The sequence below is a fragment of the Alexandromys fortis genome, unplaced genomic scaffold (assembly GCF_014885135.2).
Source record: "Alexandromys fortis isolate MF-2015 unplaced genomic scaffold, M_Fortis_MF-2015_v1.1 scaffold_150, whole genome shotgun sequence".
NCBI classification, from domain to species: Eukaryota; Metazoa; Chordata; class Mammalia; order Rodentia; family Cricetidae; genus Alexandromys; species Alexandromys fortis.
In genome coordinates, this window is record NW_026068027.1 from 1 (window position 1) to 13,576 (window position 13,576).

General features: G+C 47.8%; 1 protein-coding gene across 1 annotated transcript; it reads left to right on the forward strand.

Moving 5' to 3' along the window:
* The first annotated feature begins 6,850 nt into the window (after nucleotides 1-6,850).
* Nucleotides 6,851-12,497, forward strand: LOC126514804 (neurotrophin-3). The gene is made up of 2 exons (XM_050163959.1): nucleotides 6,851-7,174; nucleotides 11,388-12,497. The coding sequence occupies exon 2, from the start codon at nucleotides 11,409-11,411 to the stop codon at nucleotides 12,183-12,185; it is 777 nt and encodes a 258-aa protein (XP_050019916.1). The 5' UTR covers nucleotides 6,851-7,174; nucleotides 11,388-11,408; the 3' UTR covers nucleotides 12,186-12,497.
* Nucleotides 12,498-13,576: the final 1,079 nt, after the last annotated feature.

Here is a 13,576-nt window from a genome sequence, read left to right on the forward strand (position 1 = left end):
GGGGGGGGGGGGTTTCTGTGTCATAGATGTAACACGAACTACATGGCTACCTCTGCAGCTAGGTCAGTGCACTTTCTCACACAGTGTTATGCATTATATGCTGTTTACATGCACCAGTGGCCCCATGCTCCCTCCTTAAGAGAATCTTGCTGGCCATGAGTGGTTTTCTTCCCATGTGCACTGTTTATGGCCCTGGACAGTCAGCACAGGGCTGGTTCCATGGGCTTTCCACTGACCGTTTTGCTTTTCATTAGCTGGGCCCTTTCCCTCCATACCCACCCTGTTATACAAGAATCCTAACAGATGATCATGCCAGTTCCTGCCTCCATGTCTTCAAGGAGACAGAGAACTAGGGCCATAAAATGTGGCTAACAATAGGCATCACTTGATCTGGGGAGGAAGTGACTGGGAATTAGCATGGAACAACAGAAACACAGGGTGTTCCAGTTAAGAAAATTTTAGGCATTCTTTAGTTCAAGAATTCCAGGGCTGGACAGATGACTCAGTAGGTAAAGTACTTGCTTTGCAAACATAAAGGTATGTATGTATTTGAATCCCCAGAATCCATATAAATGTCTGTTGGCTATGGTGGCACTTGGAAGGCAGGGCTGGAATCCCTGAGCAAGCTGGCTGTCTAGACTAGCCAAATCAGTGAGCCTCAGGCTCAAGGCAAAGGCTCTACTTCAATATACAAGGTTGAGCATGATCAAGGTAGACATACTTTATCATTCTGTCTCCATACATATAAGCACACACATTCATGTGTACCCACGCACTTATGAGCATGTATACATGTGTATGCGCAATGCTTATGCCTTCAAAATTAGCAATCAAAACCTAAGATCTATGGGCCACTAAGTTGGGCTTAAGGGAGTCTAGAAACCACACTGAAATTATTTTACAAAATGTTTCCTTTGCGTATCTGTGTGTGCATTTCAAGCCTCCCAAGTCTTCATCTTTAATCACAGTTCTGAATCATGTCCACCTACACTCTTTACCAAGAATGAGTAGGCCTTCCATATAGTGTTTAGAAAGGTGCGTGTTGATGGGGGTTGTCCCCAGTATTGGGGGACGTGACAGGTAGTTAGCAGGTGGGAATCCAAGTTTCATGTGTGTGGGATACCAGCTGACCTGCCTAAAATACAAGCGGCATCCCTGTTGGAGGAACTACCAGGAACTGAGACACCTCCCCGCCACCAGATCATCAATGATCCACTCTCAGCCCCAAAGCTAGTTAGTGGCACATATTAATCAATCAAAGCATGAGACATGCTCGAGTCCACATATTTTAATTCTCATCTCTTACATACTGCAGTCTCTGAAAACCGAGAGTCCAGAACATATCATCTCAGAAAATCTAGCTCACCTGGGTGCTGAGGATTGAACCTGTGACTCTGCCTGTTGTGGGCAAGCATCTACCACTACGTCAGATCTGCAGGCTGGGTCCTTTTGCACTTGGTGTTCTTTACCATCGAAAAAGGAAAGGGATACTTTAACTCTGAGAAGCGAAAGCACAAGCCCGTGACACTACAAACTACAAGTTGAACAAACACTCTTTCCAGCCAGTGTGAATTAGGGATGCCAGCCTCAGCCTGTGGAATGTCCTCTTGACACTTCGGGGGACCCGGTTAGAGTGTCTCTTTTCTCTAACCGTGGAACAAAGCATTGGAAACATTGTGGGGTTGCTGCCAGTTTTCTGCGAAGAAGTAACAGGTGCCTTGGATTCGGAGCTAAGTGGGAGGAATTATGCAATATTAGCTGAATGTTAGGGCAGTGAGGTCAGAGAGATGGCTGTTTAAATCCCGGCTCTGTATCTCAATTGATGTATGAGCTTTGGGCAAAATTATTTAATCCCTCTGAGCCTCAGTTTCCTCGGCTGCAAAGTGGGCATAACAATCGTATCTAGAAGGATTAATTGAGATAATCCACGCAAAGTGTCTCACACAGTCTAGCATGTGGGAAGGCTCACCAAAGGTTAGCAGTTATTACAAGTGATTATTGTGACTTGTGTCTGTGATTAAACACAGCTTTGAGTTCAGTGTGTTTGTGCCAAAATTGCTTTCAGAGGAGAAACTCTGGGCTGATTTTTTTTTTTCGAGTCTTGCCCTGATGCCCAGAAAGTCTCTAGGCGGTCTGGGATTGGAGTCATAATGTTTAGTAAGTGCCTGCCTCGCACTCCAGCTTGGATGAGAGACTGGTTATCTTCCCGAGCACATGCTCCGACGTTGCTGGGCGAGCGGGTGAGAACAGACCCATAAAATCACCAAATAGACACCTCCCCTGCTTCTGCCTGTTGGACTGTAAAAGTGTTCCAATGAATGATGGTGGCCACAGTGAGTATAGAGAGAGACTGCCACCAAATGAAAAGAGAGCTACTAGGCAGACGGAAAGATGGTCAGGACTCTCATGGTCTTCAAAGTTTCCTGGCAGTCAGCATCCTACCTAAGATAACCGCAGACCAACGCCTCAGTGTGGCATGTCCCATCCTCACCAAAGGAGTCTGGCCTTGGGGTAAGGGGGATCTGTGAGGGGCTGTGCTTGGCATCAGCCACGTCACCAAGCATAGAGGAGAAAGCCTGCCATCTGACCACATTTCCTACAGCCAAGTACTCTCAAGGGCCAAACCAGGATGGTTTCTTGATCCTACACTTCCTTCTGCCACTACGGTTGATGCAGAAATCAGGATGGGCGTGGCCAAGCCAGCTGTGGTCTTGGTTTAGAAGAGAGGACAGGAGTGTGCATTGAACAGAAGCCATACCTCAGGCGGCTACTTCATTCTTTGGATTCGAGGCCTATCGTTTGCTGGGTAGACAAGAGTCCAGAGCTTTATTATGATTCATCTCAGTATTATACATTGTAATATAATTCATTGTAATGATTACAAAGCCATTTCTCAGCTGCCACTGACTTGTGATGGTATCCCTAGCACTTGCCCACATCCAGAGGATCGGCTCAAGCCTAATGCAAGCACTAGGCATAAATTTAAATCAAAAGGATTGATTTGGGAAAGGTTATCTTCTCTCAGCTGCTGGGTACAGCCCCTATCCTCGTGTGTCTTAGCCCTTAGAAAATGGAGTTAACCCAGACATAGAAAATCGTCTTCCAAATCAACATGTACCAGAGCATTAAATGAGTTGAAAAAGCCTAACTAGTGATGGGGATGTGGTTCAGTTGGTAGAGTACTTGCCTAACTAGTGATGGGGAGATAGTTCAGTTCATCCAACCTTATCAAGAGGGTGATACCATTTGTATGTGTGTTCACAGTCCTATGAATGCAGTGTGTCTGTGAAAAGTGGCAGCCAGTGTGTCTAAACCAGAGCAAGATTTACTAGAGAGGCCTGGTATGACCAGTAGCTGGGTGGACTCATTTTCTCTACAATCTCTTTCTAGTCTACCCTCTGACCATGAAAAAAACCATACAAAGAGTAATGTAACCAAGAGCTTCCTGGGGGCTCCTATAAGCCTACCAGGCGCCCTTCAGAGCTTCTGCCAAGATGGGGCCAAGTGAGAGGGCTCCTGGCCTGGGAGTGCACATCCTACCTTCCTGCTCAGTGCTGCTGCAGTGTGCATTGTTTTGACATGTGCAGACCTTCAATCTCACGTTGCCTGAGGGCCTGAGGAAGGCGTGCTCCCCAAGCATCTGCACACAACAAACTCTCAGCTTCCACCTCCTCCCCGCAGTTAGCTTTCCCAGGGGCAGGGACAGAGGTACAGGTTCCTAGTCCACAATGAGGGTTCTGTTTCTTTCAGCCTGATCTTGGGCAGACCAGTTTGTACAGTCAGAGATGGGTCAGCCTTCTGAGGGTCTCTGGTTTGTTTTGGCTCAGCCTGGCATATGCCATCTAACTTCACTTGGCTGTGATCTCTGTTTCCACTGGGAAATTAGCATCCCATGAACCAAGAAGCTCTTTTCCTATCTCAGACCTTAGACCCTGTGATAATCGTCTACCCTGCCAACCAGTTTCCAAATTCTTACTTTGAAGTGTTGGGGCTTCTTGTTAGTGCTGTGTGTGTGTGTGTGTGTGTATGTGTGTGTGTGTGTGCGCGCGCATGCGCGTGTCAGGGTTATCACATTTGCATCTCAGGCTGATTTCCAACTCATCCTCCTCCTGCCTTGGTCTTCAGGGTCCTGGGATTGCTGGCCCAAGCCACCACGCCTGACTAGTGTAAGATTTAACAAGGAACAGTCATGCAGAACCTGATCTTAAAGAACAGGCTAAGAATCCACTTTCTGGCCCGGGCCAGCCTGCCCTCACTGGCTGGTGCTGACCTGCCTAACTCTCAGGGACACCCGGAAGCGTTCCCACCGAACACAGGCAGAGAACGTGCCTTGTCTTGATGGCTGATGTCGCTTGGTCTTCTGTGAATGCCTATAGCAGTCCTCTGCATCTTCCCGGGCTGGTCCCTGGACTGTTCTTTGATCACAGCTCTGTTCCTTACCCTCTTGGTTTCTGTTTTTGAGTTTTTGTTTTTGCATCCCTCTATGGCGCTGTGACAACGGAACAACACCAGGTATCAGAGCATGCCTATGTCGAGAGTCATGAGTGTCATCTCATTATCCCAGCGCTAGGATACTGAGGGTTTTGGAAGACACATAAGCATGTAAGACGGCCACGCCAAACAACTTCCTATTTCCTCCCATTGGGGAATCCGATGTTTCTTTAATCACTAATAATCACGCAATCTCACTATTAACAAACTTATAAATGATCTGAGTGATGGGGTGGGCATCTTTTAACTGTTACATGGAAGAGTTGTTATTCCTTATTGGACATTGTAAGACAGAGAGTACCTGGCTCCTCTCCGGAGCTGTGCTGAGACTGAACAAGGATAGTACCGGTGTCGCACTAGACGGGAAGGCAGAAGGTGCTGTGGACGCTCACACAGCCCCATGGATGTGAGTTTGTTTCTCATTCACTCTTATACCAACTCCAAGTTCCTTCCTTCACCCTCCTCAACATTTCCTTCCCTTGTTGATTGTGGATTCCTCCTCCCTCCAGAGAGCTGGCCTGCGTGTATTCAGTTTGAGTTTTACTATTTCCAGGTTGCTTATCTCCGTGGATGCTAGAGCTTAATTGGTCTGTTCTCATCAGCATCTTCAGAGCCTTTCCTTTAAATGTCAGCTGTGCATTGAATTAATCCGCCTCTCTTCCCTTATCCCTGTTCCCAGTTCCCTAAGAACATTAGCAGACAGCTTTCTCCGGAGGCTCCGTCAGCGTCTCTCTCTGGCCAACCTCATTGTCTTGTCATAGGTCAGAGCATCTTTGTATGACTCTGTTGACTCATTCTGAAGCCAGAGGACCCGTGAGCAGAACAAAGCCAGGGTGAATTAATGTGTGGTTAGGAAGCGGGGAACAAGCTGGGCCTTTGCTATGGTCCTGATTTCATGTTTCCGCCACATTCCTTTCCTTTTTATCATTTAACTTGAAATCCACCACTTTCCCATCGCTCCTCTGTCCACTGCCTGCACGAGATATGAAAGTTATCTGGCAGGACATAGCCCTAGAGGCCCCGAGCCTTAGTCAGAGGCCATGTCACAGAGGCAGAAGTCCTCTAGGGAATTAGACCCATCTGGGTACAGCTGGACAGCTTCGTCTCTAACCCCAGCCACAACAATGCACTTGCTTCCAGCGGACCATGGGTGTGTAAGAAATAAAAAATCCCCTGGATTTTTATATTTCAGTGTTGCCAAATTAAAAGCTGGTGTCAGGTTGATCTTCTCCCCTCTGAGGAATGCCAATGTCACCTCTTTATCCTCTCTGAAGCCTCCCGGGTTTCCAGAGATGGCTGCAACCCCAGGACATGAGGGGGCATGCCCAGTGCTCTGACCCTTACAACATTCAACCTCTGCAAGAATCGGTGACCTCCAGAGGGATTGATTTGCAAAATCCCGGGTCCAGAAGGGATAGGGGCCAACTGGCTTTTTTTATTTTCATGAGTAATGGTTTTGTAAGAAATACAGAGAGGAGGAAACAGAAGTGGTGGCCTCAAATCCCTAGAAACTCGTTTTATGGCTGAGACATCTTTGGGAGGTACTTAACCTGCTGGACAGCAGCTGTTGTGTCTGCACTTAACTTTTAGAACGCGCAAGAGTAGGGAAGGAAAAGAGGCCACAGATGTAATCTCGAGGAACATGAGCCTGGTGTGCGCAAACCCTAGTTCTCCTGCTTATTATTTATTTAACCTCACTCCTCAGTTTCCCCAGAATGGGTTATATGAAACTACTTACCTCAGTGGGGTGGGTCTCGGGATAAATATATCACAGATATTCATCTCTGACTTTTGGCATTTTTATTGTTGAGGGGCTCACCAAAAATGTACCCCACACACGCCAATCACCATGGTAAGCAAGAGAAGTCGGACTTGGGCAGACACTTATCACACGGTTTTTCTCACATCACAGAGATGTGCAAACAGAAGGGTTGACACTTGGGAGTGGACAGATAAAGGTAATGAGAGGTGACTATGCTCGGAGTCCATGGCATTGGTGGATAAGAATGTCATAATGAAATCATCACTTTGTGCAATGACTGACTGTATGTTAGTCTAGTGTTCTGTTTTTTTTTTGTTTTGTTTTGTTTTTTGTTGTTTTTTTTTTTTTTAATCTATGGATGACAAGAGTGGTTTGCAGTGTGTAGTCAGGAGCCGGCTCCTGGGTAGGAAAACTGGTCCTCGGGAGGTGAAGCCCCCTCTGCAAGGGCCAGCCCAGATATAGGCTCTTGTCTCCAGTCCTCTACCGCCTCGTGGCCCAGCTCCCTTTCCCATTTCAGTCGCTTGCTGAGTACCCAGAAATCCTCTGTATGTGTTGTAAACTGAGCCAAAAAGAGGGAATCAGAAATTGCTCTCTTTTGAGTATTTTGAAGGATGGTGAAACCTTGTTAGGAATGTTGCTCCAGGGACTGAGAAAACACCATATGTGGGAATGCATGGCTGAGTGAGGAGAATAGCGTGCGCGCCCTGGAGAAGGGTACCAGGGAGAGGGTAGGAAGGGGGTTTTACTGAGGTCTTTAACAGGTCTTTTTCTAATTATAGCCAAGAAGAGCCTGGGGACTATGGCCTGCTTCAGAGCCAAGGCCTCTATTTTCTTTGGGAAAAGAAGGCAGAGTTGATTGGCTTCCAATCCAGGCTTGGCAGAAGCCCACGCAGGATTTCAAGCCAGTAAGCAGTGCCTTGGGTAGGTCTTGATTGGTGTCGGTGCCCATTCAGTCAGCAGATCCTGAAGCTCTGCAGCCATGTTGAGCTCCAGGCTGGGCTTGTAGGATTAAATAGACAGGCTTCCCCACGGTGGAGGAGGAGACCTACCGCTAATAACAGCCATAGACGGTTGCTGAAGCCGAACCTTTTCAGAGGACTGTGAGCATTCCATAAGGGAAAGCAAACTCACTGTTGTGCCCGGCATAGCTGACACTGCTCTCCTGTTTCCGTTCCCCATGCTGGGGAAATAATCCCCTAGGGAAACTCCTACCCCAAGAGACGCGGTAGGAAGTGAAGGAAGTCTGACCGAAAAAGGGCCAGAGATCACACTTCGCCTCTCCTCGTGGCCAGCAGAATCACAAACCTCACTTCCTACTTCCTGCTCTTGCTTCCTTAATCTCCTGTCCCTGTGTACCCAATTCATGGGGTTCCTTGTCTCCCACAACCAGCATGGCTGGCCAGAGCTCCAAGCATGTGTAAGCAGTGACAATTGGGAGTGACCATGCTGGTACAGTCGGCTGGCAGCCAGATGTAGAAAGAGAAATTTTCCTTATGTACGTCTTCTATATGTACGTGCAACAGAGACAGGCATGCAGCCCGCCTGTTATTATGGACAACACAAATTCGTGTTCCACCTCCGTTTCTAGTACACTCTGTGTGTGTGCCTGATCGTGCCCTCCCCGTTATGTGATTATGAAAAAGCCTTGTCGAGCTTGAGGAAGAATCGGGTGTCCTCTAACCCCTGATGCTACCTAGCAGTTCATCAGGCCTCAGTATCTAGGAGTCTCTGCAACCCGGAATGTGTTGCTTTGGAAGATTCTTGTCCCAGTATTCTTGGGATTGCTTTCTCCAAAAACGAAGAAAGGTAAGAAGGAAGGAAAGGAGGGAGAGAGGAAGGCAGAAAGGGAAGGATAAAAGGAGATTTCCAAAATGGAGTCCAGAGGATGCCTGCTGGGAGTTGAGCAAGTCTTGCAGACAGTTTAGAAACACTTCCTGACCTCACATGGCATACTCTCAGGACTCCCTCCCGGGTGGATTGATGGTAAGGAACGGTGTGGAGGAGGGGCTGGATGAGGTCCACGGTACCTTCCATGGGCCTGTGAAGGATGCTAGACCTACTAGAGTACCATTTGGAGGACAGACTGATAGAACGGAAAGGAAGCGTGTTGCTGTTGCGGAAGGCAGTTGGAGAGCGTCAGAGAAAGGCCAGCTTAGGAAGCCAGTGGCCAGGAGCAGGAACAGCTTTAATGTAAGTGGTCATGAAAATGGCGAGGATGGAAGCCTTGCCCCTAAGTCACAAAGCTTGGAGAGAAACAGTGAATCGGGTTAGAGTGGGGGGGCGTGAGAGCAGTACAACTGATGGGAAACGAGAGCAGGGGGCAAAGACACCGCCCCACCTCCTCTTTCTCTTAGCACTGTGTCCAGTACTAGAGGCTGTACCTGGAATTTCTCTCAAAGGCCCAGGTATTCAAGGTTTGGTTCTGGCTCCACAGGTACCGAGAACTTGCAAGAGGCCTTCATAGCGCTGGAGACATGTCCTGGGATAGGGCTCTCTCCTCCTCCCCTCCTTCATTTTTCTTTTGCTCCAGGCCATGGTTGATATTTTTTTTTCACTTAAGCACACTCTTTTTGACTGTGTCACCAGAACCAAAGCACAAGGCCAATTCATCACAAACTGAAGCCTCGAAAGCCGTGAGCCAAGAAACCTCTCCTTTTCTTTATATAGTGATCCTCTTCGGTATTTGGTATAGTAGTTGACCAGCAAATCAGCAAAGGCACGAGGTCAAATGTGCTTTCGTTCTTAAAAGTTGCTTTCATTTTTATTTATATGTGCATGCATGGGTGTGTGACACATGTGTGCTGGTGTCCATGGAAGTCAACAGAGGATGTTAGCTCCCCTAGAATTATAGTTACCTACAGTTGTGAACCACCCAACATGGGAGCTGGCCCGGAACTTAGGTCCTCTAGGAGAACAGCAAGCACTTTTACCTCCGGAGCCAGTTTTCTAGCCCTCAATAGAGCTTTTGTTGTTGTTTTGTCTTGTTTTTTTTTTTTTTTTTTTTTTTTTTTTCCCCAGACAGGGTTTCTCTGTAGCTTTGGAGCCTGTCCTGGAACTAGCTCTTGTAGACAAGGCTGGCCTCAAACTCAGAGATCTACTTACCTCTGCTTCCCAAGTGCTGGGATTAAAGGCATACGCCATCACTGCTCGCCTCAATAGGGCTTTTCTAGCAGTAGCTTTGGCTTCAAAATTCATGCTACCATCCCAAAGACTTCCTTCTTAGCCCAAATCCATCATACCATCCAATACCCAGCTTGCCAAGTCATCCTTATTATTACCTTGCCCACCACTGTATGGACTTTTCCTTTACACAAGAGGCCCTGCATGAACAGATATCACCCCTGATGTGCTTTCCTGTGAGCGAGGACGCTCATGTGTCCAGGACAACCTGGTAAACTGTCCTTAGATAGACTCCCAGTTTCACATAATCTTGCAGCTATACGGGGGCGAGGGTGGAGGAGGCTGTGCATGCTGTTTATCTTGTGGTCTTGAAGTCACATTTCGTTAGGTTTGCAAGATTGATGGAAATGTCCCTTTTCTGCAGAGCGGGAGGGAGATTAATTCTCCTGTGGGAACCATTTTCCTGGGACAGCACAGTTCCTGGACTGGTGTCTAGGGCAGGCAGCCATGTTAGAATCCTTCCTTGGCTTTGCCTTTGAAGGAATCAGTCATCCTAAGAGTGGTTCCCAGGGGAGGAAGATGGTCCCCTTATTCACAGAGGCAGGCCAGGAACCAGCAGGTAGATGGTCCGGTTAATGACTGGACCTTTGTCATCCTTTGGGGATGAGAGAAGAGACGAGGAAGTAGCTGTTTGGTAATTCTGGAGACAGGCTCCTCAATGAAGATTCATAATCGAAACTTCTTTTCCACAGCTTGTGCCAACCTTGTTTGTTCCTTTTGTTTTCCCCCTGGATTCTGTAAGATCTTTCTGAAAATACCAACACTGAACCAACGGAAAGGATTTTATTTTCCATGTGAAGACAGAACTCTGAAGAGAAAATACCCATGGGGCTGCTGGGGTGGCAGCAGCGGTGATTAAAAAGTGGATGCTCTGGGTGTGGGGTAAGGGGACTGCCAGGTCATGGTCACCAGCTCAGCTGGCTTTCCACCTGAGAGTCTCCCCCTTGGGCTAACCTCCCGGAAACATGGGCTTGGCCCTAGCACAGGAGAGGTGTGTGAGGAGGATCTCCAGATCGCTCTGCAATTCCACAAGGACTCTCCAGGAGCCCTGTGCTGAGGTTCTGTTATGGCAACAGAAGAGAGAGCGGTGGGTTAAAGAACCATTTCAGGAGGGAGGTGGTGGAATCAGATGGAGGACTACAAAAAGAAGTAGAAAAATAGAAACTAAAAATCCTTAGGGAAAAAAAAGAACTAAAATCAACCCTTGCTTCTCAGAGGAGGTAGAGCCGTTCATTTGAGCTTTGTTTTGCTGGGTCTCTCTTTTCATCAAGGGGTGCTTCACAGAGCTGTGGGTTTTAGGATTGATGGATAAGAGGGGTGCGCTGGTGACGCAAGGCCTTCTGGGAGCTGACAGAGCACCTTGGCACTTAGGCCCTCTCAGCAGGTGCCCGGTGGCCTTGTGTTTGTTTCCAAGGACAGGAGGAGCCAGGAATGAGCCTCTCTCTGATGCTACACTATATATAAAAACAGCAGACCCAATGGCCAGCCTCAGTGTGTCCTCCTGGAAGGCCCTACAGGCTAGAATTGGACCGATAGCACCACATGTCTTGAGGAAATTACAAGGCCCTGAACTGAGAAAGCAGTACATGGATGCAGTCCTCAGCGCGGCCTCGGTAGGGTGGGCCATGTATCTTTCCCAAGCTCAAGGGACTTGTCAGGATGTCACCGGTGCACAGCAGGAGGCTGGGGAGCAATGCAGACATCTGATGTAGAAACAACTGGTGCTGTCAGTCTAGAAAGCAAGCCCTCCAGAGCCCCGTGGTGCATTCCCCAGGATTTCTCAGGGGCTGGGGGAGGAAGCTGCCCCTTCTAAATAGCAGGAAGGAGCCGGGCTGCTTCCTTAAATGGTGGTGCCCTCTCCTTTGCTCTCAGAGATGTCAGTCTCGGGCAGCTGACACCGGAAAGACCCGGACTCTCGCAGCCAGCTCTTAACACCTGTGTTTCCTCTTTGCAGATCTTACAGGTGAACAAGGTGATGTCCATCTTGTTTTATGTGATATTTCTCGCTTATCTCCGTGGCATCCAAGGTAACAACATGGATCAAAGGAGTTTGCCAGAAGACTCGCTCAATTCCCTCATTATAAAACTGATCCAGGCGGATATTTTGAAAAACAAGCTCTCCAAGCAAATGGTGGATGTTAAGGAAAATTACCAGAGCACCCTGCCCAAAGCGGAAGCCCCCCGAGAACCGGAGCAGGCAGAATCCACCAGGTCGGAATTCCAGCCCATGATCGCAACGGACACAGAACTACTACGGCAACAGAGACGCTACAATTCGCCCCGGGTCCTGCTCAGTGACAGCACCCCTTTGGAGCCCCCTCCCTTGTATCTCATGGAGGATTATGTGGGCAACCCGGTGGCAGCCAACAGAACGTCCTCACGGCGGAAACGGTATGCAGAGCATAAGAGTCACCGAGGGGAGTACTCGGTGTGTGACAGTGAGAGTCTGTGGGTGACCGACAAGTCCTCAGCCATTGACATTCGGGGACACCAGGTCACAGTGCTGGGGGAGATCAAGACCGGCAACTCCCCCGTCAAACAATATTTTTATGAAACGAGATGTAAAGAAGCCAGGCCAGTTAAAAACGGTTGCAGGGGAATTGATGACAAACACTGGAACTCTCAGTGCAAAACGTCCCAGACCTATGTCCGAGCACTGACCTCAGAAAACAACAAACTCGTAGGCTGGCGCTGGATACGAATAGACACTTCCTGTGTGTGTGCCTTGTCGAGAAAAATTGGAAGAACATGAATTGGCATCTGTCCCCACATATAAATTATTACTTTAAATTATATGATATGCATGTAGCATATAAATGTTTATATTGTTTTTATATATTATAAGTTGACCTTTATTTATTAAACTTCGGCAACCCTTACAGTATATAAGCTTTTTTCTCAATAAAATTCGTGTGCTTGCCTTCCCTCAGGCCTCTCCCATCTGTTAGCCTTGTTCTGTGACCGGGCTCTTGGGAATCCTTCTGTAAAAACCTGTGTACACCAGTATTTTGCCTTCAGTATTGTCAAGGCCATGACTGTGGTTTTAGTAAACTTCTTCAAATCAGATGATGTCAGAGTTGTGTATAAACAGAGTTCTATCCCCTTCTGGTGTGTTCCACGTTAGATTAATGAATTAAAAGAACCGCTAAGGCCTCCGTTGAAACGGTACCTTGTAGCCCGCGGCTTGGCATTCTCCTCTGGACAGCAAGCTCACGATCAGGTCCTCACTTACTCTTCCCAGCTATGGGGCCTGCCAATTAGAGCTGTGGTCTGCGCCAATAATAACGAACCTGGCACTTTTACTTTTCAGCACATTTGTTGTTTGGGGATTGTGTAAGGGTTGGAATTTTTTTTTTCTTTTCGTTTGGCTTTGGTTTTGTTTTTGCTTTTGGTAAGTGGTTTTCATCCTTTTAGACAGGGAGGAAAAAAATTGCCTAACTATTTCTAACAGACTTTTTGTGTTGTGTGTGTGTGTGTATGTGTATGTGTGTGTGTGTGTGTATGTGTGTGTGTGTGTGTGTGTGGTGCTGGGGTTCAAACTGTAACAGAAAAATTATAGATCTACCCAGGAGCAAACTGAAATGGCTCATGAATAATCCATATACAGAAGATAAATGTACTCATTAAAGATTCTCTTGGCCCAGGGACTTTGCCATGAGCAGTTGTAAATGGGTAGGCTTGGGAGAAAGAGCTGGTTCAAACTCCAGCCCCTCCCCTATGACCTTGCAAAGGGTTTGAAGACTACCAGAGCCTGGGTTTCCTGGGGATGCAGTCATTCTGAGATTCCCAGGATCGCTGACACGTCAGTCAAGTCCCCATTATAAACTTAGTAGCCAGAGGTAGGTCTCTGAGAGTGTCGTGGCCTTGTCCATTGCTTCTTTCTTTCCAGGGTATTGCGGTCAACCCTGTATCACTGTTAATTGATGCACCCAGGAGACGCAAATGGTCCACATGCAAAGGACTTTCTTGGTGCCTGCTGAGTCTTGGCAAGGGATCACTGTGGTGATAACCTCTGGTCCTTGTGAGAATAGGGACATTAGTCAGGCCTCGCCCCAAAGAGTTTCTTGATGTCCTGTTCCCACGGTGACATCGTTCACCCTGTTGGGGTTGCAGCATAAGTACTCCGGAGGTACAGAGGTCTAC